Genomic DNA, 27,288 nt, shown 5'->3' with positions numbered 1-27,288 from the left:
GCCCGCGCGAGGCACGACGGGACGGAGGACCCGGAAGCGGACGGTGGGCGCTCCCCATGGCGACAGCGGAGCGGCGCGGCGTTCCGCCATGTCCTTCAAGCGGGATGGGGACGACGCGGGGCAGCTGGCGGTGCTGCAGGTGAGCCTCGGCCAGCCGTCGGCAGTTCCCCTCCCGCCCCCTTGGGCAGGCGGGGGTTGGGGGCGGTGAGGCGCGGCTATCCTGACGGCGCTTCGTTGTCCTCTCGCAGCGGAGACGCGTGGCGGAGCTGCTGGCCAATTACATCCCGGAGGACGAAGCGCTGCTGCTGAGGAGCGGGAGGTGAACGGCGGCGAACCCAACGCGAGGGGAGGAGAGGGGAAGGGAGGGGAGGGGAGGGGAGGGGAGGGGAGGGGGGTTCGGGCTGGGAACGCTCGGCGCAGGAGGGGCGCAGAGCCGTCGGAGGGCTCAGAGATGCTCTCCGTGGGGCTCCAGCCGCTCTGTGGTTCATCCCACGCAGATACGCCTGCACGGTCTGCCCGCACCGACCCGTCTTCGACACGCTGGAGGTGCTGGCGGTGCACCGGGCCGGCAGGAAGCACGTGGGCAGTGAGTGCGGGGCTGTGAGGGGCGCAGCGCTGGGGGGGGGGACCGTGCTGAGCTCCTCTACACCGCTCCTTTTCTCCCTTCCAGACCTCCGGCGCTGCTACGGCGGCAGCCGCACGCAGGAGGCGGCGGTGCGGGAGCGGCAGTGCCAGGAGGCGGCGCTGGGCTCTGAGGTGGGTGCGGAGCCCCCTCCCCTTCCCTGTCCCACAAAGGGCGGCTCTGAGCTCTGCCTCCTCCCCCCTCCTGCAGGACTCCCCGGCCCCTCTGCTGCTCAGGACGAGGCGGATCGCGCAGAGCGCGCTGCTGAAGGCAGCTCCGTACAGCAGCTGCTGCAGGAGGACGGGGTGAGGATTCGGCTCCGCTGCTGCAGCGCAGGGTGAGCCTCCATCCCACCACCCCTCCATCCCCTCAGCCGTGATGGCGTCCCCTGCAGGGCGGATGGAAGCAGTGTGAGAGCAGGAAGGACCCGAATGGGGCCGAGCGCTGCCGCCACAGCCACGAAGGAGCACAGAGATGCAGTGGAGGCCACTGCTGCAGTTCTGCTGCCCGGGCACTGCGGTGGGAGAGGAAATGGGAGAGGAGGTGAGTGCTGTCAGAGCTCAGAGTTGAACCCCGTGCTGCCAAAAGGACGTGGGGGGGGGGAGCTGGAGTGTGTGTGGAGGAGGGAGGGAAGCTGTGGGGTCTGAGCACAGTGCTGTGGGATGGGGTGGGTCTGTCTGCAGCAGAGGAGCTGTGAGGGCCGTTGAAATGCTGTGCTGAGGGATGGGTGCAGTGGGAAGTATTGGCGATGGGATTGCACTTCTCCAGCCCCTGTGATTCTCTGATTCTTTCCTTTCTCCACTCCGCAGAGGCAGCAGTGGATTCCATCCACACCCAGCAGGACGGTCTGAGGGGGGCTCAGCCATCGCCACCCCCCAGTCAGCCCACAGCTGTCAGCCCCACGCGGCGCCAGGTGCTGCAGCGATACCTACAGCTGCGGAGGTGAGTGGGGTCTGTGGGTTTGGGACCCCCATTGCTGCCCTTTGCTCAGCCCTCCTCTGTTTGTCTGTCCGTCTGCAGTGCCGGATGGATCCAGGACCCTTCTGGGAAGTGGGTGAAGGATGAGAACGCTGAGTTTGACTCTGATGAGGATGAGCCCCCCGCGCTGCTGCCCACCTGAGGTGCCCATCCTCCAGGACTTCCCCCAGCCCCACTCCTGTGAGAATGGGGCAGCTGGAGACGAAGGGGTGTGCGGGTCCTGTGGAAATACAGCCAGGTGCTGCAGGGATCCGGCATTGGGGGTCCCCTTGTTTTGTGATCACAGAGTACCCCCTTTTTGGGGGTGTCCTTATCGCAGCACTGTGATCTCGATGCGGGCTCTGGGCTGTCCTCAGCTGTCCCTACCCCAGGTCATGCTCAGCACAGTGCACACGCAGCTGCCCAAGGGGGGTCACGGCCTTTAGGGGTGGCAGCGTTGGGCTCCCCCTACTCGTGCTCCCAGCAGCTGTCCCTGCAGTCGGCAGAGCGCCCGGCCACATCACCCCCACCTCCCCCCATCAGCCTGTGGGTCCTATGGGTGCACCCACCTCAGAGCACAGCCCCACGCCCTGCCAGCTCCCAAACCTCCACCCTGGGGAGAGACCCCTCCCCACCCTGTATGTCCTGTGGGCCCCAGAGCTCCTGTCTGGGATGGGAGGGGGGGCTCCCTGGCAGCGCTGCCCCGGCTGATGTTACACCTGGGCACTGGGATTTACCCGCTTGCTCAGCTCGGGGCCATAAATAGTTGTTGGGATGGGTGCCAGGCTTGCAGTGGGTGCCAGCACCAACCCGACACTGGGCTGGGGGGCTCTTCCCAGAGTCCTGCAGACCCCCACCCACACCACAGCCACACAATGCCAGCCGCTATGGGCCCTGGGTGCCTGGCTCTGAGCCCCATGGGTGCCCATCTCCATGCTGGGGGTGCCTCACTTCCCCCCCCCCCCCCCAAAATCTTGGCATTGCTCCGGGCCCTGTAACCCAATCCCTTGGGTATAAATACCCCGACTGTGCAGCTCACTGCTTCCTGAGGGGATCCAGAGGTCCGGCTGGGCCCTTTAACGAGCCCTTCATTAATGGTTCAAGGTAATTGGGGCCCTCTGGGTCTCAAGCTGTGAAATAGGGCATTACACTCCACAAGCCAGCTTCAGCCCTGTGTCTCCGTCCTCTTTATTTACAGCGGATCCGACCCCAGGGAGCCCAAAGCAGAGCCCATGGGTGAGCCAAGCTCCGGGCTCCAGCAGGGCCGTGGCGGGGGACGCTCAGGTTTTCTTCTGCTTGCGACCTGGGGCAGGGGAAAAGCAGGTCAGGTCCCCAGATCCCATCAACCCCTTGATCTCCCCCCATTTCCCCCTGGGAGGGGCACTCACGGAGCTCGTTGTTGCGGGTGATGGCGATGGCGGCGCGGGCGCGGGGGCCTTGCTGTGTGAAGTGGTACCCAAAGCGCACGACGGAGGGGCACTGCTCCAGCATCGTTGCCATCTCCATCTCCACCGTGTCCCCCAGACGCTGGCACTGCAGGGCAGTGATGCCATGGGGCAAGATGGGATTTTTGGATCCCCCCCAGCCTCTCCTGGTCCCTGTGGTTGCCCGTTCTCACCTGGTTGTCCACCTTGAGCTCGCTCAGGGTGCTGTTCTGGTACATGGCCTTGATGACGCTCATCATGCCGGCGCTGGTGATGAAGTTGGACTCAATGTTGAGGCTCTGCAGTGTTTTGTTCTCTGCCAGCATCTCGGCCACGGCCTGCAGAGTACCCGTGTCACCTCAAGGTGTCACCTCGGGGTGCCACCTCACCTCTCCAGGGCTGCCTTCCCTCTCTGGGGATGGCGGAGATGTGGGGAGGGACTCACAGTGGCCACGGGGTCGTTGCTGCGGGTCGCCACCAGGCTGAGCTTCTTGACGTGGGTGTTGGTTTTCATGGCCTCACAGATGGCCTTCAGCGTGGAGATGGGAATGTCCTGCAGCGAGGGGACGTGGCTGTCACCGAGGGGGTGGGGACGGCCCCATAGTGGTGCAAAGTGTCACCAAGGGGATGCGCTGCAGGGGTCTGGGTGCCTCCAGTTGCACAGCTGTCCCCAAAGCACTCAGGTTGTCATCAAAGGGTTGCAAGTGACACCAAAAGGATGTCACCAAGGAGGTGTAGGCATTATCAGGGGGACATGGCACCTCCAGAGATTCCCTGGACTCAGGACGAGCACCCCGAGGTCAGCCCAGGGCATGGAGCAGCACTATGGGGACAGCCCAGGCCCACAGGTGCATCCCTCACCTTGATGTTGTTGAGGTTGACGTCCTCCAGCGCGCTGTCGTTGGCCTGGATCTGCCGCAGCGTCTCCTCCACGTTGGTGGGGTTTGGGGGCTCATCTGGCACTGGTTTGTACTTATCTGGCTTCACCACACCTGGGCACGGGGTGGGGGGGAACACGGGACGTGTGTGAGAGATGTGGTTTGTGGGTATGGTGGGGGCAGTGATCTGGGACATCTTTTCCAACCCTTCTGATTTTGTGATCCCATCATTCTTTGAGCAGTGGGGATGGGTTGGGGTTGGTCTGGATGGCCTTAGAGGTCTTTTCCAACTTTAATGGTTCTGTGATCCTATTTAGGGGTACAGTTGGTGGGATGGTGGGGCTGGGTTGGGGTCGGACCAGGTGACTTTGGAGGTCTTTTCCAACCCCAGTGATTCTATGATCCTTTAATTCAAGTGAACACGGTGTGGATGGGTTGGGATCGGACTCGGCGATCGTGGAGATATTTTCCAACCCTAATGATTCTGTAGCACACAGTGTGCACAAGGATGGGATTTCCTCACCCCAATCCCACCACCGGCCCCGCTGCCCCCTCCTTCTGTTCTCCACATCCCCCCCCCACTCCCCCCATGTTGGCTGTGCACAGCACTCACTGTTGATGCCCTCCGTGTTGGTGATGGTCCCGCTGCAGATCGCGTCGTAGTACTGCTTGTTGCTCATCAGTGTGTACATCCCCAGGATGGCTGTCAGACACCCGTGGGGTCACCACGAACCCCAGCCCCCCCACCCCCCTGCCCCAGACCCCCCCCCCCCCGGCAGCCACAGCTCCATGGGGTGGGCCAGGGGCCAGGCTGAAAGCCGAGCGCAGGGCAATGCTGCTGTTGGAGCCAGGGGTTGGCGGGGACCCAATGGCCACAGCATGGGGGGCTGGGGATATGGGGGGGGACATGGCTGTGAGATGGGGATGGGGAGGATGGAGATGGGCTTGGGGCAGCGGTGCGGTGCAACAGCAGCTCTGTGTGAGGGCTCGGTGTGACACAGCAGCTCTGTGCAGTGCTGTGTCACAGCAACCCCATGCTGGACCCACCTGCGATGTCACACATCTCAGCTTCGGTGGCGTTGGCCAACGCCTCCTCCAGCTCCGGCTCCAGCGTGATCTGCTCCTCGCGGGGGATCTCCCGTGTTGGGTTTTTGGGGACAAAAGGTTTCCCTGTATAGGGGAATGTGCAGAGTGTGCAGGGGGATGCACAGCCCCACAGTGAGGGGTGACACCAACCCTGGGATCTCGGTGACCCCCACGCTGGGGACGAGCACCCTGGGAGGGGACACACTGAGGGGTGGCAGCACTGGGGGTGGCATTGCCAGCACTGTGACATTGCCGGGGGGTGGCCATGCCCAGGACTGGCGGGGGCCCAACTCGCCCGGGACATCTGAGCTGCTGGTGAGCTCTGTGCCGCCAAGCTAAATATACCTGGTGCTGCGGTGCCATGTCCCCCCACGATGTCCCCCCTGTCCCCACACCTTTCTTCTCCCCAGTGAATGGCACCAGGTCTTCACGTTCCTTGGCCTCCAGCGCCTGCTTCTCCAGGTGCTGCAGCAGAGCCTCGCGGTCCAGCGGCCCCGTTGGGCTCTTCTGTGTCTGATCCCGCTGCCGCAGCCCCGCTGGCAGCAGCACGTTCTGGGGAAGCACCAGGGGACACCCATGGGTGCCACCGCTGCCCTTTCTAACCCCCCCCCTCTTCTCCCCCCCCATGCCTTGTGCTGTGCCGACCCCCAGACGCACCTCGGGGTCCATCTCCAGCAGCTCAGTGTCCAGCTGCTCCAGCTCCTCGGCTGACAGCTCCTGTAGGATCTTGTCCTCGTCGATGTCCCTGTATTTCTCCAGCTCTTGCCGGTAAGAAGTCATGGCTGCGGGATCTGGGGGGTTGTGGGGGGGCATGCAACGCTGATACTTTCAGCCCTCAGCGTGCCACAGCTGTGCCATGGGGGTTACTGGGGGGCTGAGGGGCACCCCTGGGTGTGGGTCGGACTCAGGCCTCGCTGTGGTGCTTTTGGGGAAACTGAGTCACAGCTCAGCACTGCTCCCCACGACCCCACAGCCCTCCATAACCCCCCCTTTCTACACCCCACAGCCACCCGGGGAGGAACCACGGGAGCACATTCAGGACGTGGAGCCCTGTGCCCCCCAAGGGACCCCCAAGGGATGGGGATTTGCCCCCCAACCCGCCACTCTGAGGATGGGAAGGGGGCACTCCAGGGGGACACCATAGTAACGCCAGCAGCAACCCGCAGGAGAAACCCAATGGCACCACTCAGCACGGGGACCCCCAGCGGTACCCTGTGACCCCCCCAAGGTGGTGTCCTTAGTGGGGACACCCTCACCACCATCCCCTTTCCCCCCCCCCCCCAGGCCCTACCTGGCCGTTGGCCGGGGCTGTGGAGCCTGCCTGGGCTGTGCCCGGTGCTGAGCCAAGGGCTCCGGCCGCGCAGGGCATGAGATCAGCGTTTTATTCTGCGAGCCGGCAGTGGGGAGGGGCGAGATCACATAACCCGCTGTTATCGAGCCCTGCCAGCGCCCCGCGCGGCTCCACCCCGGGGGATCGGGGCTCACTGCTGCGTCCGTCTGTCCGTCCGTTCCATCCGGGGGGAAGTTTGGGGTTGGGGAACCTCTGCTACGGGGGGTCCTGGAGCTGCCCCACATCCCTTTGGTTCTGAGACCATCTGCGTGCTCCGCTCACCTCCAGCCCCATTCAGAAAAGCCCTCTGGGGCTGCGTGGGGCAGCGGGGCTCAGCTGTGTGCGAGAGGGGCTGCAGGATCTCCCTGCAAACAAGGGGATATCCCAGCGCTGAGGGCACAACCTGCAAACCCCTCACTGCCAGTTCTTTCCTCTTTTTTTAATTAAAAAACCAACCAAACGAACAACAAAACACCAACAGTACAAAGCAGATAAACCGAACGAGGAACCGTCACCACCCCACGAGAACCTGGTGCTCTCAGGCCGTGGGCACGCTCTGCTTGATGATGATTTTCTGACGCGTGGCACGGAGGCCGGGATCGGGGCCGGGAGGAGCAGCCCCCAAAGCTGCAGAGGCAGCGGCGGCGCTGGGCAGCCCGTGGGCTGTGATGTATTTCTTGTAGGCCTCGCGGATGATTTTGAAGGCGCGGATGTTGGAGTAAGGGATGTCTGTGATGGGGTCACGGTACACGGCTGGTTTGTGGGTGACTGGGCAGATCTCTCGCACCGGCAGCCGCGGCACCTTTGCTTTGGGGAAGAAACGCTCGAAGGTTTCGTCGTCGGTGAAGGAGATGAAGGTGCGGGAGCACTTCCCGCTGCAGGCTGGGGCTGCGGTGGCATCTGCCAGCTGCGGGTCTTGGTCCAACCTGGAAGAGATGGAGTCAGTCATGAGGGATGCACGGGGCTGGGGGAACCCAGGCAGCACCCGCAGGAGCAGAATGTGGGGCTGTGGGCAGCGCCACCCGAAACCCATCGCTTTCTACTCAGCCTCAGGGTTGGGGATGGGAGCGGTGGGGTTTGCTTGCAGCAAGGGGGAAACCACCAGGATCCCATCCAGTGCCCCAACTTACCCTTCCACATCCACGTTCTCCTCCTTGCCCACCTCTGTGATGAGGGGCATGGTGACAGACCAGTACCGGATGACGGGCCCGACACACTTCCTCTTCTTCTGCACCTGCTTCTTCTTGTCAGCCTCCAGGCGCTCGTAGTTCTCTGGGAAAGCAGAGATGAGCATGTGGGGGGGGCTCAGCACCCCCCGGCGCCTGCACCCCCATCCTTCACCCAGCTCTCTTCTCACCCAGCGAGCGGAGGTTGATCTCCTCTGTGATCTTGGCCTCCTCCAGCAGCTCCTCCTGAGTCAGTGGGCGGTCGTAATTGGGGCCGCCCTTCTTGCGTTTGGACTGCACCTGGCGCTCCTGGATGCGCAGGAAGGTCTGCCTTGTGTGCTCTGTTGTTGACTGCCTCATGTGCTTCCGGCCTGCAGCAGAGGATGGGGCTCAGCATGGGGCCAGCACAGCTCCCAGGGCAGTGGGTTGCCCAGCTTCAGCCCCAGGGATGCTGGCGCATCCCAATCTGCGCGCACTCACTGTCTCCCACTTCATCCTGAAGGGGATCCAGAGGGGCTGATTTCACCTCTCGGGTCTTCTGGGAGCCGCTGCTGGGGGTGTCGGCCTTCTTGGGTCGAAGGCTCTTGATGGGCTCCTAAGGGTTGGGCAGTAGGGAGAAACTGTGTGAGGCTGCCACTGTGAAACGGCCCCAAAGGGACACCTCCTCCCCACAGTTAGCCATCAGCAGGTTGGCAATTATCCCATCCTTTTGGGGACACCTTTATCCCCTCCCAGCGGGTCAGAGGACACTCGGGGGAACCCGAGCCCCACCCCCAGCTGTCCCCTCACTCTGTAGGCTTTGGTGACGACGCGGCGGCGCCGCTTGGGCTCGCTCTCATCCTGGTCGCTCGTTGGCTCCTCGCCCTCGTCGATGTCAAAATCTGAGTCCACCTCATCGTCGCTGTCCGACTGGTCGCCCCGGTACTCGTCATCGCCCGACTCCTGAGGGACGGAAGGGCAGCGTCACACCGAGGGCTGTGCTCCACCACCACCCCTATGGGGCATCCTCTGACAGCTGCCCCTGGGGTTCCTCCCAAACCCCACTTTGAGCCCCTCCCTTCCCTCAAGGACCCTCTAAAGCCACCCCTGCCCCATTCTGACACCCCTCAGTGCCTCCAATCCCTTCAGGACCCCGCTCGGTTTCCCTCATAGGGTCCACCCAGGTTCCTAAAGGCCCCAGTCCCCTCTCCAGCCTTCATTCAAACCCTCTCAGCCCCCCTAAAACCCTTCGCCCTCCCCCCACAACCCCATAAATCCCCTTTCTTCTCTTCAGGGCTCCCCCGAGGACCCCCGGACCCTTCACGATCCCCCGACCCCCCCTTGGTGCCCCGGGTCCCCTCCCAACCCCCCTCTAAGGCCCCGCACCTCCCTTCAGAGCGCCCCACAGCCCCTCTGACCCTCTCACAAAGCCCCTCCCTGGACGCACACCTCAGTGAAGCCGCCATACGTGGTCTGGTAGAACTCGTCCTCCTCCTCGGCCTCCAGCAGCCCCGACAGGCGGTTCCCGGCCGTGCGCCGCGGGGCGCGGCCTTCAGCCAAACTCATCGCGGCGCCGCCGCTGTCGCCATCGGCGCTCGACTCGTCGTCCTGCCGCGGGAGGAGCGAGCGACGTAGCGCCCCCTTGCGGGCCGGAGGTACGGAAGGCTCCGATGATTTCTATTGGTCGCCCTCCGCGCGTCACGTGACTCGCGCCTCGCGCGCCCCGAAAGACTCCACCCCCGCTCATCACGTGGCACGCATCCCGCGCATGCGCTCTGAGCGATCCCGCCCCCCCACCGTGGGTGGTGCCGAGGGGGGGCGTGGCCTCGCGCGAGGCGGTGGCGGGCGCGGGAGGCGGCAAGATGGCGGCGGCGGGGCCCGAATCGGGGGGCAGCAGCGGCAGCAGCGGCGGCCTCGGGGGTAAGGCGAGACCGCGGGCGGCTTCGTGGGGGGCTGAGCCGAGCGCTGGAGGGGGCGAGGAGGGGCCGCGGGTGGTTGGGGGGCCGCGTGGGGCTGAGGGAGGTGCGGGGTGGGCCTGGGGGGCGGTGAGGGGCCGTGTGTGGGGCCCTGAGGGGCCGTGAGGGGGCGGGGGGCCGGGGCCCAGGGCGACGCTGCTGTGGGGTTGGGGGGGCGTGGAGGTGACGGCCTCCCCCTGCCGGGTTTGGGGTCCAGGCGGTTGGGGCTGCGGGGTTCCGGGTGTTTCGGTGGCCGTTTGGCACCGCACGGGGGGGCGGAGGGCGAACCGGGGGGGGGTTGGTTGGCCGCTGTACAGCGCTGGAATTGGGGGGTGTGGGGTTGTGGGGGGTGTGGGGCTGCCCACGCATCCCGGAGGAGGGATGATGGGGAGCAAAGCGTCTGTGGGGCACAACGGGGTGTTCGCGGCTGTGCTTCGGCCATCTCAGTGTTTTAGGGGGGGCTACACCCCTTCCTGCGTCTGAAATCGGGGGATGGGTCCGGTTTGGAGGTGCTGGACGTGGAACCGGGGTGACTCCCGCAGCCGGTCAGCGTTCGGCAGCGCCGTCCATGAGTTCCTTTGGTTGAGTGCTGAGGTCGTTACTGATTGCAGGGTGGGGGGGGGGGGGATTTCTGGTTGCCCAGAAGAAGGCCGGGGCCTCACCTCGGCGGCCTCTTGGCGTTGCATTCCTCGTTTGGGGCCTCTGGAAATGGGTCTCTGCCCCCCTCCCCGCCCCCTTTGGCGGTGCTCCCTGCTGCTCCCGCAGCACAATGGGGAATGGGGGTCCGTGGCTCTGCCGGCTCAGGGTGAGGCTGCAGGGTCTCCTCCCGCCGTGCTTTGGGGTTCCCTTTGGGAGCCAGGAGGTGTCACACGTCTCATCTCTCCCACCTGGAGGAGGAGCTGCCGCCTCCGTAAGGCTCAGAGGGCATCCAGAGCTTCACGTCGGGGAGGAGATGCAAGTGCACAGGGCAACCTCTTCTCCCTTCCTAATGGGATCGGCGTCGCTGCTTGCTTTCCAGGGTAGTTTGGTGCTGGCCAGGGCGCCTTTCCTGCAGGATTTCAGTCCTGGTGACAGAGCTGCATGACGTGGGCTGTATTTACGTGAAGCGCGTTCACCTCGGCTGCAGCATTTAAAGCTCTCATCCCCATCTCTGGGGCCTCTCACAGACTAAAGGGGGGTGGTGGATTTGGTTTTGGTTTTGATTGCTCTGGGTACGGGGCTTTGCTTTTTCCGGTGCAAAACCCCGAAGCATCTCAGACCCCAGTGAATGTAGGGCCGACTGTTCTGGGCACAAAGCTTTGCTTTCTCCATGAGTAAACCCTAAAGCCGGCCCCACAGCTCAGTGTTCACCCTAGGGCCGATTACTCAGCGTCTTGCAGTTGAAATGCCGAGGACGGAAGGATTGGGGCGTCCCACCCTTCCTGCTCCCGGGGAAACACGGGGGAGGATTTCTCATTTTGCTGTTTTCGCTTTGAAGCGGCGTGTGCCAAAAATGCTAATGCGGGATTTCGGTCGTTTGGTTCTTTGTGCTTTGTAAGGACGGAGCTCAGAGAGAGAGTTGGGAGTTCATTGTCACTCTCCGGGGCTTCGGGCCCCTCCCCGGCGGCCGCAGACAAAAGAATTGCTCTCAGAATGGCTTCATCCCTTCTGGGGGAGGAAATCATCCCGGAGGGTTGAGAGCTGGAAGGGACTCAGCCTCTACAGGAGGGGGGCAGAGCTTCGTGCCGAGCCAGTGAGCAGGATGTTGGGCAGCCTCTCAACTGCTGGGGACGTCGGTGACTTCATGTTGTGTCTCCTGGAGCACTCTGAACACACGCAGAGCTTTGGGCAGCACTGGGAGCTGCTCCCATTGGTGCTGAGCTGCAGTCAGCCGGGCAGGTCTCCACTCTGTGGGACGGAGACAAAAGAGGGCAGAGAGAGCTGCTGTGTGGGGCTGAATGGGAGCTCACCCTGTGGGGCAGCAGATGGGAGCCGCGTGGCTTTGGGGCCGGCGCTGACCCCACCTTGACCGGGTTTCCCTGTGGAAAGTAAAAGCTTCTGCTGCGTCGTCGCAGCGCTGCTCTGCTTCCCAGCACCACGCAGTGATTAATTGTTCCATCCCAGGGCTGAGGGATCCCTTACGGCTCACCTACATTCCAAAGCTCCAGCTGAGTCCTGCAGTGCTTCCAGCATTGGCTGCTCCTGTGGGCGATGCTCGCTGTGCTGTCCCAGCACGGATTCACACCCCTGAAGTCTCCCTGCTCAGCTCACGCTGCACTGTGCGTGGAAGGGCTGGCAGGGTGGCCCTGCTGCGTTTCTTTCCACATTTCCCTGACTTTCTCAGGGACTAAACATCCCAAACAGCCGCCGTTTCTTACAGCTGAAATTCCCGCTGCCATCCACGTGACCTCTCTGTTTTTCCCTCGTTCAGATTTCAGCTTTTTGTGCTGCTCGGTGATGTCGTTCCGAAGAGGTTAGAAGCTCTGCACTGCACGCAGCTCCTCCTGCGCGGTAACCGATGCCATCCCCCCCCCCATAACCTGGTGCTCCTCGACCCGACGTGCTGCAGATGCTGCGTGTGCTCCGTGCCCCTGGCTTTGCAGAGGAGCCCCCCCTGCTGCTCCCACCTGCAGCACTGACCCTGCAGGATTGCTGGGTGCTGTGGGTGGAAACACATCGGGGTGTCTCTGAGCAATTCCGTGTCCCGGCCCTGGCAGGTGCCGGTTCTGTGTTTGGTTGTGCTGATGTTTTGGCTTGTTATTTTTGTCTGAGAACAGCAGAAGTGCAGCTGAACTCAAGTCTGGCTTTAAATGTAGAGCTGGGAGTGTCAGTGCTGTCTGTACTGCATGCTGCTGTGTTGCCAGGTGGATGCTGGGGCTGCCCGGCGCTGTGCCGTGTGCTGCTCCCACCAAAGCATCTCCCAGCCTCTCAGATGAGGTTCTGTGCCCATCTTTTGTGCTCAGCTTTGGTTTTTCCAGCAGTTCCCCCTGGGATGTACAGACTTTGGGTCTGAAAATGCTCCTGGGCGGCTGCAGCTGGAGAAGCCACTGCAGCACTGAGGGGATTGAGCCCAACACTGAGAATGAAGGGAAAAGGCAGCTGCTGTGGAGCAGGGCGAGTTTGGTTTTGGATGTGGCCTTAACCCGGATCTGCTGCCTCTGTGCAGGGTGAACACTTGGATCCCGCTGTTGTTTTTCAGGCTGGGTTACAGTTCCAGTTGAGAGACTGTTTGGTTCAAACAGATCCAGAACTGTGTGCTCTCCTGAGCTGTGTTGCTGTGTTTTGCTTACAGCTCTCAGTTTAACACCTTCGCTTCTCCGGGCAGTCTGTGTGTGTGTGTGTGTGGAGGAGAACATGACAAATAAAACCAGCCATAAAACCTCCCTTGGGTGGATGAAACCGAGGGGTGTTTGCATGGAAACCCCAGCCTTTGCTGCTGCCCTCACCACCGCCTGGTTGGGGTGGCACAGCTCGTTATGGAGGTGCTCCCAGGGGCACCCACACAGCCTGGGCTCTCAGGGCTGGTTGGACCCCCAGCAGCACCCCCTGAACAAGCAGGGCTTGGGTGTGAGCTCATAGCTTGGCTTGTGTTCCCCTAATGCGTGCTGCGGGGTTAAGGCAGCACGGTGAGGATCTGCTGCTCTGAGGGAGCTGTGGTTAAATCCTGCTGGAGCAGGGATTTGCATGGGTGATTAAATATTAACACAGCTAATCTCCGAGGGGATGAGGCTGGTGCTGCTGCTGCAGTGGGGTTGCTGGGATCTTGGTGGTTTCAATTGACATACTGATAAATTCATGTTTAAAAAGACACAGATGAGATTGATTTGCTGTTAAACAGGTGCTGTGTTGACATGGCTGGGATTTTTTCCCCGTCCCTGCATCCTGGTGGAGCTTGGCAAGTGGAATAGAATCAATAGGGTTGCAAAAGACCTCTGAGATCATCAAGTCCAACTATCAGCCCATCCCCACCACACTCACAGAAGCAGAATTGTTTGAGGCTGAAGACTTCCAAGATCACTGAGTCCAATGCCAACCCATCCCCACCAAGCCCTTGTCCTAAATAGGATCAAGGGAGCATTAGGGTTGGAAAAGACCTCCAAGATCAAGTCTGACCCCAACCCATCCCCACCATGCCCACTATCCACATCCCTAAGTAGGATCATAAGATCATTAGGGTTGGAAAAGATCTCTGAAGTCATCAAGTCCAACCACCAGCCCATCCCCAGCATTCACTCCAGGAATTATAGGATCGTGGAATCGTTAGAGTTGGAGAAGACCTCTGAGGATAGGGCTGAGATGTGGAGATCTTAAAGGTCTGTGGAGCTCTGTGGGTTCCTGAGGGCTGAGATGTGGAGATGAGAGAAAGGTCTGTGGTTTTGTAGGGCAGAAATGCTGTAGTGTTCATCCCAGTGCAGCAACTGCTTGGCTGTGGGGAGGAGTTGCAGTGGGGTGTTGTGGTGGGGGTGCTACAGTGGGTGCTGTCACAGCTCCTACATAAAATCCTGCAGTGTCTGAAGCAGACAGAAGAAATAAGAAGGAAATAGCAGCCAAGTCTGCCTGTTTTGAGCCCAAAACTGCTGTTCTCTGCTCCCACCTTTGGGCCTGGTCTGTCTGGCAGCTTTATGGCACACAGAGGCATCGCAGAGGAGTTGGCATCCCTGTGCCCAGAAACCCCCCCAGCCCCTCTGCTGGGAAGGAGCAGCTGTGAGTCGATGCTCCTCCACTGCTGGACGTTGCTGGGCTGCACCGCTGTGCTGCTGTGCCACACATGGCAGTGCTTCCCTCCTCCTGACTGCAGTTTTTTTGTTCCCACAGGGCCGTCTGCCTTCAAAAAGTCGCTCACCCCAGAGGTAAGTTTGTGGCCAAGAGCTGAACTGCTGCGGGACGGCTCCAAACACCCAATTCCTGTCTTGGAAATGAGATCGGAGAGGGAGCAGGGAAGCCAGGGGAAGCACAGCAGTGAGAGCAGCCTTTGGGTTCCCCCAACAGCCCCGCTGTGCTGGGGCTGAGCCGTCCTGCCAGCAGAGCAATCCTGTGCTCTGTGCTGCAGCCAGCAGCGTGTGCTCAAACTGGAGAGCCAGCCAAGTGAGTTCTTGAGCCGTGAGTCAGGGCTGTGTGCGCAGCTTTCCTAAGCTGCTTCTCCAGGGAGCTGGCCTTGCTGGGCTCTGTGACAGCAGGGGTGAACAAAGAATCCCCCAGATGTGCTTAGTGCCCACAGAGGACCCCGTGGTGGTTGCAGGTGGATGGCAGGAGAGCACACAACACAGCATGGTCCTGGCTGTGCAAACAGCATTGCTGTGCTGGGTGCTTTGGGAACACGCTGTGTTTTCAAACCCCCCCCCTCAACTTCTCACCACCTTTTCCTCCATCCCAGATGCCAGGTTCTTCAGGGCAGCCGGGCTCTCAGACGATAAAGAAAGGGCACAGAGGAGTGGATTCCACGGGTGAGACCACCTACAAGAAGGTGAGCTCTGCACGGCTCTGCTGCTCTGTGTGATGTGAATCCCATCCAGAGCAGCCAAGGTTGGGTGTTGTTGGGTGTTGGGTGCGTCACTGATGGCCACGTTGGTTGCTCAGAGGGAGTGCAGCATTCTGAGCTGTGAGAGCAGTGGGCAGAGTGTCCTTTTGGACAGCTGTTCTTGTAGCCTTCAAAAGGAGATCACTTTTAAGCACTGCCTGCTGGCAGCACTTCCCAGCTGATCCGTGCTCCTGGGGCATGGATCTATAGGTCCTTCCTACAGGTCTTGTGGCATTCTTGGAATGTGCTTTACAAAGGGGAGATTGTTAGGGGCTTTGTCACAAGCTGGAGCTGTAGCAGCTCTGTGGATGCTGCTTCCACTTTGCTGGGCTTCACAGGGATGGTGACACCTCTGATTTGAGTTTGGGTTTGGGGGGGAGGTGGAGCAGATGAGGGCTCTGTGCACTTGGTGCAGGCAATGCTTCTCATCCAAATCTCTACCCCAGAGCTACTCTGGTCATGATGTAGAGTGCATGGCAGGAAATGGAGCAGCGCTGCTCCTGCTAAACCAAGTTTTGATACAGTGTCTGTCCTGCACTGACTGCTGGCTTCACATTCACTGCCTTCTGGTTCCCTGTGAAATCTGAGGACGGAGGTTGGGCAGCAGTGGGAGAACGGAGCAGAAGCTGCCACAAAATGCCTGAAGAGTTTCTTTGCGAGGGCCCCTGGAGCTGCTGGAGTGCTGCATGGGACCGATCTGGGAATGAGATTACTGGGCAGGCTGCCTTTTTTCCATCCCTTCTTTTTCCAGGGGTGGCAAGTTGTTTTTCTAGAATTCTTTCCCCTGTGGAAGTGATGATAAACAGGCGGCCAGCTGCTCGGCCTGTCTCGCTGGTGGATGGAGGAGGGAAACTCTTGTTCCTTGGCAACGTGGCTCTGTGCTGTGTGCTCACCAGCAGGCAGGGCCACGTGTGCTCAGCTGAGAGCTGTGGTCAAGCAGCACGGGGTGGGGGGGAGGGGGGAGAGAAAGAATCACATTCTTCCTCCCTTTCCCCAGGAAACCAGAGGAAATGGGAAATGCAGGCAGGTAGCTGGAGAGGAGCAGGGTGTTGTGGGTTGTGTGGTGGCTGCGTGGCACGGGGTGTTGGGCTGGTCTGGAAGGGCAGCCTACAGGGTGAGATGGTGGCCCGAGGTGAGGTCATGTGCTGCACAGAGGAGAACTCCTGATATCAGCAGCTGTTCAGGAACACAGTCTGGCATTGTTCTGGGACAGCTCATGCACAGGGTGCAGGAGTGGCTGCCTGTCTGCACTCCTTATTTTGACATGACAGCGAGCTTCAGGACCAAAGAGCCCCGGCCTGGCACCAGTCAGGAGAGCAGTGTGTGCTGTGCTGTACAGCCCCACTGAGCTGCTGCCCACTGTGTTTGGTGGCAGGGGAACGAGGTCACCTCCCCTCTAAACGCAGGATGTGGGGGAAGGAATGGAATTGCAGCTCAGGTCCTTCACAGCTCAGCCAGAACTGAGCAGAATGTTACTGGGGTGGGGACAGGAAAGTGTTCCTCCTGCTGCTGCACCCTGCCTGGTGCAGGCTGCCCTGGGACAGAGCCACGGTGGTGCTGCTTGTTGAGAAAGAAACCAGCAGGTAGAAGTGGTGGCTGTGGAGTGCCCCACTAACAACACACTTCTGAACATGGAGCTGTCTTTCCTCCAGCTCCTCTCATTCCTCTTCCCAGTCGGCCACTTATCTCGCCTAACTCGTTTTCTCTCCTCCTCCAGACAACGTCATCAGCCTTGAAAGGTGCTATCCAGCTGGGCATCACACACACGGTTGGGAGCTTGAGCACTAAACCTGAAAGAGATGTTCTCATGCAAGATTTCTACGTAGTAGAAAGTATTTTCTTCCCAAGGTCAGTGCTTGCTTTCTTCCTTTCTGTCGTGCTTTGGCAGCGGTTAGCAGCAGTAGTTCCCAGCCCTGCTCACGTTTAGGAGGCAGCAGCAGAGCTGGGGGAGCACAGCTGTGCTGAGCAGAGCCACTGTGTGCAGAGCAGCTCCGTTTCTGCATAGCTGTGCTGTGACTCCCATACATCTGTTGAACAAATAAATGCAGCTGTGCTGCTGTGTGCCTCTCTGGGCTGAATGCGTTCTGTCCTTGGGTGCGTTAGGGGACAGCCAGATCAGGCCTTGCTTCTCAGGTAGTCCCTTAAGAACCCTGCGTGATACAAACCTGTTTGTGCCCTTCTTTCCTCGAGCAGTGAAGGCAGTAACCTCACCCCAGCTCACCACTACAACGATTTCCGCTTCAAAACCTACGCCCCAGTGGCCTTCCGATATTTCCGGGAGCTGTTTGGGATCCGGCCGGACGATTACCTGGTATGGCACAGCTGGGGGTGCTCTGGGATGGGTTTTTGGGCTCTGTCCCTGCTTGGAGCTCTGTAAGCACAGCAGTGGATGCAGTCTGTGGCCCCAGGCTTTGCCTGGTGCTTTCTGAAGGGAAGCAGCTCCACGCTGCTGTGTTCCACCTCTGTTTTTCTCTCCTCCTCAGTACTCGCTCTGCAGTGAGCCTCTCATTGAGCTCTCCAACTCTGGGGCCAGTGGATCCCTCTTCTACGTGTCCAGTGATGACGAGTTTATCATCAAGACAGTTCAGCACAAAGAGGCAGAGTTCTTGCAGAAGCTGCTGCCCGGCTACTACATGGTAAGTGAAGCCAGGAGAGGCTTTCTTTGCACGTAACACTGTGTGCTCCCTGCTAACCTCTGTGCCATGAGCCTCACACAGGGCCCTGCATGTCCCTGTGTGGGTTAGCAGGGAGTTCTTCTGCACTCATGGGCTGATCTGACCCTCAGCTTTGCAGGGTGTTGTTAACAGTGGGCAGTGCCAGCCTCTCCCCCCATCCCCACCCTCATCTCTTTGTTTCTTTGGCAAATGCTTTGAACTGCTGCCGGCCCCACTGGGAGAAGCAGGCAGCTCTGCTGGGCAGAACGTAAATAGTTGGCAGGGCTCTGAAGGCATCTCTGTGTCTTTGGTTCTTTCAGAACTTGAATCAAAACCCAAGGACGCTGCTGCCCAAGTTTTATGGCTTGTATTGTGTCCAAGCTGGGGGCAAAAACATCCGCATTGTGGTGATGAACAACCTGCTGCCACGTTCTGTGAAGATGCACCTCAAATACGACCTGAAGGGCTCCACCTACAAGCGCAGGGCATCCCAGAAAGAAAGGGAGAAGGTCTTCCCCACCTACAAGGACTTGGATTTTATGCAGGATATCCCTGATGGCCTCTTCTTGGACTCAGACATGTATAATGCTCTGTGCAAAACGTTGCAGAGAGACTGTTTGGTAAGTGGAAGTGCTGGGAGCAGTGGGAGGAGTTCTTTTTGAACCTTTCTGTGAAGGAGGGGTTGGCACCCAGCAGTCCTGCATCCTCTCCCAGGGGTGCTGGCTGGACAGCCTGCAGTTTGGCAGTGCTGTGGGCAGGAAGCTCTGTGCCTTCTCCCCATGCCAGGCGTGCAGGCTCTGGGCAGTGGGCTCAGCTCTGAGCCTGTGCAAGAGTGCTGTCCCTGCTCTGGTTCTCCTGCACAGGAGGAGAACTGCAGGTGTTCCTGGTGCTCCCTTTGCCATCTGCAGACGAGCTGGCAGAGGCAGGCTGTGGGTTGAATTCATCCTCTGGCCCATGCTGGGGATCCGGACGGCACCGCTGGCACTACTGTGTGTGCCCTCTCAGCAACTTCAAGGGGCTCACGGTGGCAATGAGGCTTTGTTGACTTTCTGCCCAGGTCCTGCAGAGTTTTAAAATCATGGATTACAGTTTGCTGGTGGCAATCCATAACATGGACCTGGCACAGAGGGAGCACGCCATGGCAGACGGGACGTCCCAGGCCGACACGCGGCGCCCTGCGGCACAGAAAGCGCTGTATTCCACTGCCATGGAGTCCATCCAGGGGGAGGCCCGCAGGGGAGGCACCATAGAGACAGATGACCAGTGAGTGTGTGCTGCTCTGCTGCAGGGTTGCCTTCGTGTGGGCTTTTGGGGTGCCTGCTGCTTGCTGGCAGCCTTGGGTCGCTGTTTCCTTTCTGAGAGACGTTCTGATGGCTCTGAAAGAGACAGGGATGGACTCCTTAGCAGGGTCTGTGTGATAGGATGAGGGGAAATGGTTCCCAGCTAAAAGAGGGGGGGATTTAGGCAGGGCACAGTAAAGACAGTGATTATGAGAAGGGCACTGAGGTGCTGGCACAAGATTCCCAGGGGTGTGAGGGTGGTTGTACCCCGTCCCTGCAGACTCCCATGGGGGAGGCTGGTGAGCTGTGAGTTGCCCCTGAGGCAGATGGAGCTGTGGCTGCCCCTGTTCATTGAGTGGGGGGATGAGGTGCCCTTTCAGAGTCTCTTCCAGCTCCAGCCATTCTGTGATTCTGTGCTTTGGTTGATCCCCACTGCCTCCACCCCTGTGGGCAGTTGCAGCAGCTCTTTGTGGTTGCTCGGTCTCCTCATGGATGGGTTGGAATCAGTCTCCAGTGAAACTTCACCCCAGGGGTTGGCTCTGGGAAGGTCGAGCAAACCTCACCAAAACACACTGTTCTCTGTCTTTGCAGGATGGGGGGCATTCCTGCTCGCAATGCCAAGGGGGAGAGGCTGCTCCTCTACGTGGGCATCATCGATGTGCTGCAGTCCTACAGGTAGGGCAGTCTGAGGAGCAGCTGTGTGTCACGTGGGGGGCACAGCTTCGTGGTGCTGTCTGTGCTGCAGGCTCCAAGGGAGTTAAAATGCGTTTTATTGACTGCCTTTATTTCTCTGTTGTTATTTTCTTGAAGTTGGGTGTTGAGGGATTGGTTTCCGGGTCTTGTTTACTGCATTTACTTCCCATTCCCAGGAGGGATTGCCTCTGGCAGAGGTTATTTCTGTGCTCAGTGGTTGTTGTGTGCAGGAAGCGGTGAGGAGAAAACAAGCAGTGGCTTAGAATGGCCACAGCCACTGCTTGAGTGCTGCTGGTCAGAGGAGAAGCTCAGCGCCGTGTTGGCACCAAACTGTGTACAAATTGGTGTGAAATCTGGTCTTCGTTCTTTGTTTTGTCAGATTTGTGAAGAAGCTGGAGCACTCGTGGAAGGCCCTTGTGCACGATGGGGTAAGCAGCAAGCACACACCTTCACTTGTTCAGCTAGCTGCGGGTGCTCATTCTGCACAGTGTCCTGGATTTCCAAGGGCTCTCTGTTGTTGCCCTTCTACATGAAAGCAGTGCCCAGAAATGTTCCCAAGCACCCAGAAATATTCCCAGACCAATGTAGCACAGGTCAGGGCTGGGGGGGGAGGCTGCTGATTACTGTGATCACTTACTAATGCAGATTTCCACACTGTTCATCCCTTTCAGGACACCGTGTCTGTGCACAGACCCAGCTTCTATGCTGAAAGATTCCAGCGCTTCATGTGCAACACAGTATTCAAGAAGATACCCTGTAAGTTCTCCATGTGGGGTCCCCACGGGGGTGCTGGTGTGTCTGGCTTCGTGCTCAGCAGCTGGGACTGGGGAGGAGGCACAGCAGTTTGTGAGGGCACTGGGGAGCCTGCTGTGCTGCATCCTCTCCTCCTCCCTCCTGCGTTGTTCTTGCTGTGCAAACGCGGCCGCATGGAGCTGCTTCATCCATCAGTGCGTTTCCCTGTGTGCCAGCTGGGATGTGGCTGTGTTGGGTTTCCTCCTTCTCCTGAGCTCTGTGCAGTAGTGAAGCTCTGCCTTGTTTTTTTTGTCTTGAAGTGAAGCCATCCCCTTCCAAGAAGAGCCGCTCCGGCACCGCGGTTCCTCGGCGGAGCTGTCAGGGAGGAGTGCCTTCCCAGCTGCACGTGTCGTGTGAGACAAAAGCACAAGTCACGACAGAGGCAGATGTGGAGCAAGGTTGGTGCGTGGACTGGGGGGTGGGGGGAGAGAAATACCTCCCAGGTGTTCCACAGCTTGCTGAGTTCTTTGGCATGGCAGAGCTTTCTGCAGGACGCCTGTGGGTGATTTTGCAGTGCTGTTTTGGGCTGTTTCCAAGAGGGCAGGGCTGGTCCTGCAGTGCTCACGGGTCTGAGATGTCACGGGTGGGATCCACACCCTGTGGTTACGTGGGGCTGTGTCTTCACCACTCATGCAGGTGGTGGAACTGTGCTGTGCTTCAACTCAGGTTCCCACCTTGGCCGCCCGGATCTCCTGCCCAGGACTCTGCCAGTGGACGAAGCCAACAGTGATTCCATCGCCACCACTTTGTCCACCTCCTCCTTGGGCAGCGGAGGTCTCCACTCACCCGCAAACAGGTGAGGCTCTGGGGGGGAGCCCTGGCATGAGCAGCCCCTGTGCAGTGAGTGAACTGAGTGCTGTCTGTTCCAGCATGTGTGAGAAGGGAGCGTTGTCACACCCCACATGTGGTCCCAAGCAGATGCCGTGATTTTGCATCTCTGCTTGGGCTTTGCGGACGTCCCAGCAGCTTTTAGTTCTTTGTGTGTTCTGTGCTTGATGGCCTCTTCCTGGAGCTGAGATAATTGTGCTGATTACGAGGTGTCTGTGAATGTGGTGCTGCCAGAATGTGCACCAGGAGCAGCGGCGTGGTGCTGCAGGGCACTGGGGTGACATGCAGGGCTGGGTGCAGCTCTGTGCCTCTGGGTGTCCCCGGAGCTGCAGTGCATGGCTGAGGAGAGCAGATGGCTGCCCTGGAATGTTCCCTTTGTTGCCAAGTGGTGAGAATTGAGGGTTATGAGGAGGAGCTGTGGTCAGAGCACGATCCCATGCGCAGAAGTTCTGAGGTGGTAACTCCTCTTCCTGGAAGCAGTCGTAAAGCACTTCACTCATTCCTGCACCATGGCACTGGTGGAAGTATCTGCTCTGTCCTCAGCAGCAGGAGGACGAGATACGATTGCAATTCACACCTTTTATTCCCTCTCTAAAACCTGGAAACTTCTCGGTAGGGATCCTAAACCAGAGCTGCTCCTTCCCAGTCCGTCTGCATGCCCAGGAGTTCTGTGTCCTTAACCATGGGTGTCTCTCCTTCAATCTCTGCGTAGGTCAGTGGGCGTGCAGGTGCACAAAGCCGACAGCTCAGCAAAGGATTTCGCTAGGACTGCTGCCTTCCTGTCTAGGTGAGGGAGGAACCACGCTTTGCTGGAGGCCTTCTCCCATCCGGAGGGTTTGTTTGGGGGAGATGTGCCCTGAGGTTCTGCCTCGTGCTGCCCGTGGTTCGTGGTTCGTAGGTGATTGGTTCAGAACAACATCAGTCGTTGGAAGGAGGTTAGAGAGGAATGTCTGTGGAAGCAGTCGGTCTGGAGGAGTGTTTGTCACCCTGGGGGGGAACACCAGCAGGGTGCAGCAGGCAGGGTCAGCTTGCTCCAGAGCTGTTTTGATGTAGCATCAGTGTGCCCTGCTGCAATGCTCCAGGCTGCAGAGGAAGGTGTGACACTGAGCAAGGGAGGGATGCTGCCAGGGGAGCAGAGCGATGCCCATCTGTCAGATCAGACATGGGTGAGCCATATTTTGCAGAGAGAAAGGGGAGCTCGATGCATGCTGTCCCTTGGGATGCCCTGGGGATGCAGTGAGGGGAATGCTGTCCTCACTGCTTCTCTTTTGGAGGGATCTAAGCTGAGGGCTGATGGTGTGTTCAGCAGCTGGATTGCACAGCTTGTGCCAGTGAGAACCTGAACAGCACTGACCCAAACGAGATAGCTGGAAAGGGTCTGCCTGCAGTCAGAGATAGGAGTTTTGCAGTGCACTCAGCACTGGGGTGACACTGAGTCTGATCAGGTTGGTGGTTGGAGTTGATAACCATGAGAGTCTTTTCCAACCTAATGTTTCTGAGCCTGATCCTATGACAAGTTCATGGTGTTTTGAAGTATGCTCAGTGCACAGCCTGCTTCTGAAATATATGGGAGTCCTCTGCTCCAGCCCAGCTCTGTCATTCAGCTTCTGACAGAGGGTCCTGAGGTTTGAGGCACTGGAAGTGTCAGCTCCTGGCCTGCAGCCCCTGGCGAGGAGCTCTGCGGGTCACTGGGCTTAATTTTAGGGGGACATTTCACTGCCCTGAGCACTGGGATTGGCCCCAATCGAATCCTGGTGGCACACCAACCAACAGTGAGCATTCTGTCAGGAGAGGATATGGCTCCATAGGTATCCTATGGCTCCACGGGATGCATCCTGCAGGTGGGATGTGGCCCCATGTGCTGCATCCTGCAGGATGTCACTCCCATTTGCTGCACGAGAGCTTTGCCAACAGCTTTTCCCACAGCAGTGCCTCCATTGCAGTGCCTGGCGCTGATCTCGGCGCTGTGGCTGCTGTGTCCCCATGCTGCTTTCCCCCCAGATCCCCATCACTGCAATGTGGTGCTCGTGGGCTCCATAGCAGCTCTGGCAGGAGATGCTCACCTCACCGGGTTTGGTTGGATGTGCAGGTGTTGCTCCAGGCAGCTCTGTTCCAACCCCTTCCATGGGGTGCTCTGCTGTGTGCTGGGCCCAGCAGGAGAGGTGATTTCATGACCACTCTCATTTAAATGTTGCTTTACAGCTCTTCCCCTTCTGTCTCCCCAGCAGCTCCCCAGGACCGTCTGTCCCTGAGCCTTCCTCGGAGCTGAGGGAGCAGCTGGAAGAGCTGCAGGAGACAGAGATCAGCTTTGTGAGTGCCCTCTGACGAGGGGCTGAGTGGTTCTGGGGCTGGGTGGGAGCTGGGGGGGGCAGATCTTCACCCACCTGTGTGCATGACGGCCCTGTCTGCCCCATGCCACATGCAGCTCAGCAACATCCAGTGCCCCACAGTGCTTTGTTGGGTAAAGCAGGAGGTGAAGCAGAGCTGCTGCACTCCTGGTCACCCAGAGTGGTGGGGATAAGAGCTGACCACAGCCTCTGTGAGGACGATAAATGCTGGCAGAGCCCTCCAATACATGGGGAGATGGTGGTTGGGGATTGCTTGTGTGTCAATCCGGGCAGAGGAGCTCCAGGCACGGCTGCTGTGCTCCCCCCCACCAACATCTCCCCCTCTTTTTTCATTGCAGTGAGGCAGCTCTCAGCCAACTATGGCAGCAGATGGTTCCGTGCCCTGCGTGGTCTCTGCGCTCCGACGCACGCTCAGCTCCTGTTGCTGACCTTTGTGGTTTTTAGGGTTTTTTTTCGTTTGTTTTGTTGTTTTGGTTTCTTTTTTTTTTTTTTTTTGGAAATGTTACCTGGACAGAAAGCTGAGAGCCAGGCAGGCTGTGCAGTGTGGGCAGTCGAGCAGAGCGGATCAGCTGAGACCTCCAGGCGCTGCGCTGCTGTCTGAGCCCAGCAGAGCCTGAGCCGCCCTGAGGGGAGGAGGAGGAACTGCTCCACGTGGACTTGAAGGCCTTTGGAAAAGGGATCTGACTTCCAAAGCTTGCAATGCTGCCACCACAAACTGCAGCCCATGGAAGTTTTGGCCCCGCCGGGGCAGTTTGCCACAGAGCAACGCGTTCATCTTTTGTATTTCCAACGAGTTTTTAACGTCGGCGTTTCCTGCAGTTCAGCTGCAGCCTTTCCCCTCAGCACTGCACTGCAGCTCTGCTCTGTGTGACCCACAGACGGGGCTCTGAGCTGCACTGTGCAGGAGGGCTGCATCCCCTCGGCGTCCCTTTGCGGATGGAGATCTCTGCACTGAGCTCAGCTTTGGGAATCTGTCACCATTTCTTCAGCAAACGGACCCAACCTGGCAGCCCTGACACTGGGCTGAGCTGTGTTTGCACGGAACGCTTTTTTGGTTTTCTTTTTTTTTTTTTTAGGAAAGGAAGTGACTCCAACCCCGTGTTCCCAACGGGTTGGAATCCTCCGTTAGTTTTTTTTTATATATATATATTGGGGGAAAAAAAAAAAAAGCAAAAAAAAAAAAAAAAGCAAAGGGATGTAATTGTGCCCCTGAGGGGTTGCTGTGTGCAGAGGAACCCAGGAATGTGGTGGTGCAGAGGGGGGGGATGCTTTGTGGTGCCGTTTCGGACCCGACCCTCCTACCTCCCACCTCGAGTGGGCACCGATATTTTTTTAAGGAAAAACAAAAAAAAAACCCAAACCAACAAAAAAAAAACCAACACCCCCAACCCCTTTTGGATGTTATTTCTTAGTTTTCTTTGAAAAGACCCAACGGAATGGCCTTATCCTCTGGGTGTCCATACCCAGAGCGGGGTTCTGCGGCTCCTGGTGTCCCTGGGGCTGTCCCACGCCGACCCCGACCAGTGCTGGGAGGAAGGTGGGCTCTTCCCCCACTGCTGCCTTCACCTTACAGCCGAAATAACTGTCTATATTAGACGCTGTTCTTACCTTCCCTCCCATCTCCTGTAATGGTTCGTGTTTCTTGTTCTATTTTTTTTTTTTCTTTTTACCAGGAGGGAAGAAAACCAACTCCCCGTTCTTTTTTTTTTCCCCCCCCTATGATTTAATATTTATGAAGTTGTATTTAAGTGGTTTTGTTTCATTTTATTTGTTTTCTGGGGATAGTCGTGCAGCAGTAGGGAGATGGGGGGGGTGGTGTTTCTATATGGGATCTTCCAACCTTTGCTTTGTAATGGGTTTTCAGAACAACTGCCTTTTTTTTTTTTTTTTTTTTTTTTGCATCTGGAAGTGGCGACAACTGCTGTTAAATGGCTCCTTAACCCCCACGGGGGCCCTTCTACAGCAGGGAGGGCTGTAGGGCCACCTGTGGGACCACCTGATGGATCCTGGGAGCATCCAATGGATCCTGGAATCGATGGATCCAGGGAATATCCAATGGATCTTGGCCTTGTCCAATGGATCCTGGGACCACCTGGTGGATCCTGGCCCCTGATGATGGATTCTGGGACCATTGAATGGATCCTGGCGTGGACTTAAGGATCCTGACCTCAGCTGGTGGATCCTGGCACGGGTTGATGGATCCTAGGACCGCCCAATGGGTCCTGGAATGAGTTGATGGATCCTGCCATCATTCAATGGATCCTGGCACGGACTTAAGGATGCTGCCCTTAAGTGATGGATCCTGGCACCACACGATGGATTCTGGGACCATCAAATGGATCCTAGGCTCATCCGTTTGGTCCTGAAATGGGTTGATGGATGCTGGCATCACCCAATGGATCCTGGCATGGACTTAAGGATCTTAGCCCCAGGTGCTGGATCCTGGCACCGCATGATGCCTCTGGCTCCATGTGATGGATCCTGATGGATCTGGTCCTACCTGATGGATCCTAGTGTGGGTTGATGGATCCCAGCACCTCCTAATGGATCTGGACCCAATGGATCCTGGCATGGACTTTTGGATCCTTGCCCCATCTGACGGATCCCAGCACAACTCCTGCTGGATCTGCTCTCAGGTCACGGATCCCAGCACCTCCTGTTGGATTCAGGCCAGCGTGGTCCCCTTGGCAGTGGGGGAAGGCCCCGTCCGTGTCCCCATGGAGCTGCTCGTGTCGTGGACGTTGTCGTGTTACCTCTGTGCCGTGTCGCCGTCAGCGGCTGTTCTGTGGATACCTGCAGCCCTGAATACAGCGTGTGCTCCTGCAGCCATCTGCCTCCACGCCTGCTTTGTGGGGATGGGGGGCAGGGGGGGGCCGCTGCGTGTCTGCCATTGATTGCTCTGGTGCTTGGGGGGAGGGGGGGGTCCCAAAGGGGCTTCTGTGTCCCTTTGTGGGGGTCTGGAGTTTTCCTGGGGAGGGAATGCGGCTGCTGGAGGGAATTTGTGCTCCTGAGCACATTGTGGGTTCAGAGAAGGGGTTGGGTTGGAAGGGGACCTTGAAGACCCTCTGGTTTCACTCCCCACAAGGAACAGAGACAAGGTCCCCCCCCACTTTTCTGTGGTTTTATGGTTCGGAAGTTGACCTTCAAGGACCCTTCCAACCCACCCACCCCATATTTGACCTTCAAGGACTCTTCCAGCCCACCCACCCCATATTTCACCTCCAAGGACCCTTCCAGCCCACCCACCCCATATTTCACCTCCAAGGACCCTTCCAACCCACCCAACCCATATTTCACCTCCAAGGATCCTTCCAACCCACCCACCCCATATTTGTCCTCCAAAGATCCTTCCAACCCACCCACCCCATATTTGACCTTCAAGGACCCTTCCAACCCACCCACCCCATATTTGACCTTCAAGGACCCTTCCAACCCACCCACCCCATATTTCACCTCCAAGGACCCTTCCAACCCACCCACCCCATATTTCACCCCTAAGGACCCTTCCAGCCCACCCACCCCATATTTTACCTTCAAGGACCCTTCCAACCCACCCACCCCATATTTCACCTCCAAGGACCCTTCCAACCCACCCACCCCATATTTCACCTCCAAGGACCCTTCCACCCCACTCAACGTATATTTGTCCTCCAAGGACCCTTCCAACCCACCCACCCCATATTTGACCTTCAAGGACCCTTCCAACCCACCCTATATTTGACTTCCAAGGACCCTTCCAACCCATCCATCCCATATTTCAACTCCAAGGATCCTTCCAGCCCACCCACCCCATATTTCA

The 27,288-nt window shown here is 58.7% G+C and overlaps 4 protein-coding genes across 4 annotated transcripts; 2 read left to right on the top strand and 2 right to left on the bottom strand.

Annotated features, from left to right (window-relative positions):
* The first annotated feature begins 3 nt into the window (after positions 1-3).
* SCNM1 (sodium channel modifier 1) lies at positions 4-2,747 on the top strand. The gene is made up of 8 exons (XM_090127294.1): positions 4-139; positions 249-319; positions 498-586; positions 671-756; positions 833-927; positions 1,017-1,165; positions 1,432-1,564; positions 1,643-2,747. The coding sequence occupies exons 1-8, from the start codon at positions 89-91 to the stop codon at positions 1,740-1,742; spliced, it is 774 nt and encodes a 257-aa protein (XP_089983420.1). The 5' UTR covers positions 4-88; the 3' UTR covers positions 1,743-2,747.
* On the bottom strand, positions 2,744-6,585 carry TMOD4 (tropomodulin 4). Its single transcript, XM_090127327.1, has 10 exons — positions 6,259-6,585; positions 5,625-5,758; positions 5,363-5,519; positions 4,929-5,051; positions 4,495-4,584; positions 3,865-3,995; positions 3,449-3,556; positions 3,198-3,341; positions 2,968-3,112; positions 2,744-2,882 (listed from the first exon to the last, which is right to left on the bottom strand). The coding sequence occupies exons 2-10, from the start codon at positions 5,745-5,747 to the stop codon at positions 2,860-2,862; spliced, it is 1,044 nt and encodes a 347-aa protein (XP_089983453.1). The 5' UTR covers positions 5,748-5,758; positions 6,259-6,585; the 3' UTR covers positions 2,744-2,859.
* Positions 6,586-6,721: 136 nt separating this feature from the next.
* VPS72 (vacuolar protein sorting 72 homolog) lies at positions 6,722-9,074 on the bottom strand. The gene is made up of 6 exons (XM_031608174.2): positions 8,892-9,074; positions 8,253-8,405; positions 7,944-8,058; positions 7,655-7,834; positions 7,428-7,569; positions 6,722-7,223 (listed from the first exon to the last, which is right to left on the bottom strand). The coding sequence occupies exons 1-6, from the start codon at positions 9,006-9,008 to the stop codon at positions 6,836-6,838; spliced, it is 1,095 nt and encodes a 364-aa protein (XP_031464034.2). The 5' UTR covers positions 9,009-9,074; the 3' UTR covers positions 6,722-6,835.
* A 945-nt stretch (positions 9,075-10,019) lies between these two features.
* PIP5K1A (phosphatidylinositol-4-phosphate 5-kinase type 1 alpha) lies at positions 10,020-26,316 on the top strand. The gene is given in 17 exon segments (XM_090126863.1): positions 10,020-11,849; positions 14,192-14,226; positions 14,751-14,840; positions 16,612-16,742; positions 17,088-17,205; positions 17,378-17,530; positions 17,869-18,168; positions 18,606-18,811; positions 19,420-19,503; positions 19,901-19,949; positions 20,193-20,277; positions 20,574-20,711; positions 20,980-21,109; positions 21,854-21,928; positions 23,367-23,451; positions 24,291-24,781; positions 24,783-26,316. Coding segments are annotated over 17 exon segments (2,475 nt in total). The 5' UTR covers positions 10,020-11,587; the 3' UTR covers positions 24,826-26,316.
* The last annotated feature ends 972 nt before the right edge of the window (positions 26,317-27,288 follow it).

This window comes from Phasianus colchicus, chromosome 30 (assembly GCF_987193195.1).
Source record: "Phasianus colchicus chromosome 30, bPhaCol1.hap1.1, whole genome shotgun sequence".
NCBI lineage: Eukaryota > Metazoa > Chordata > Aves > Galliformes > Phasianidae > Phasianus > Phasianus colchicus.
Note: the sequence above shows the minus strand (reverse complement) of the source record. Positions and strands in the feature narration are given on the sequence as shown.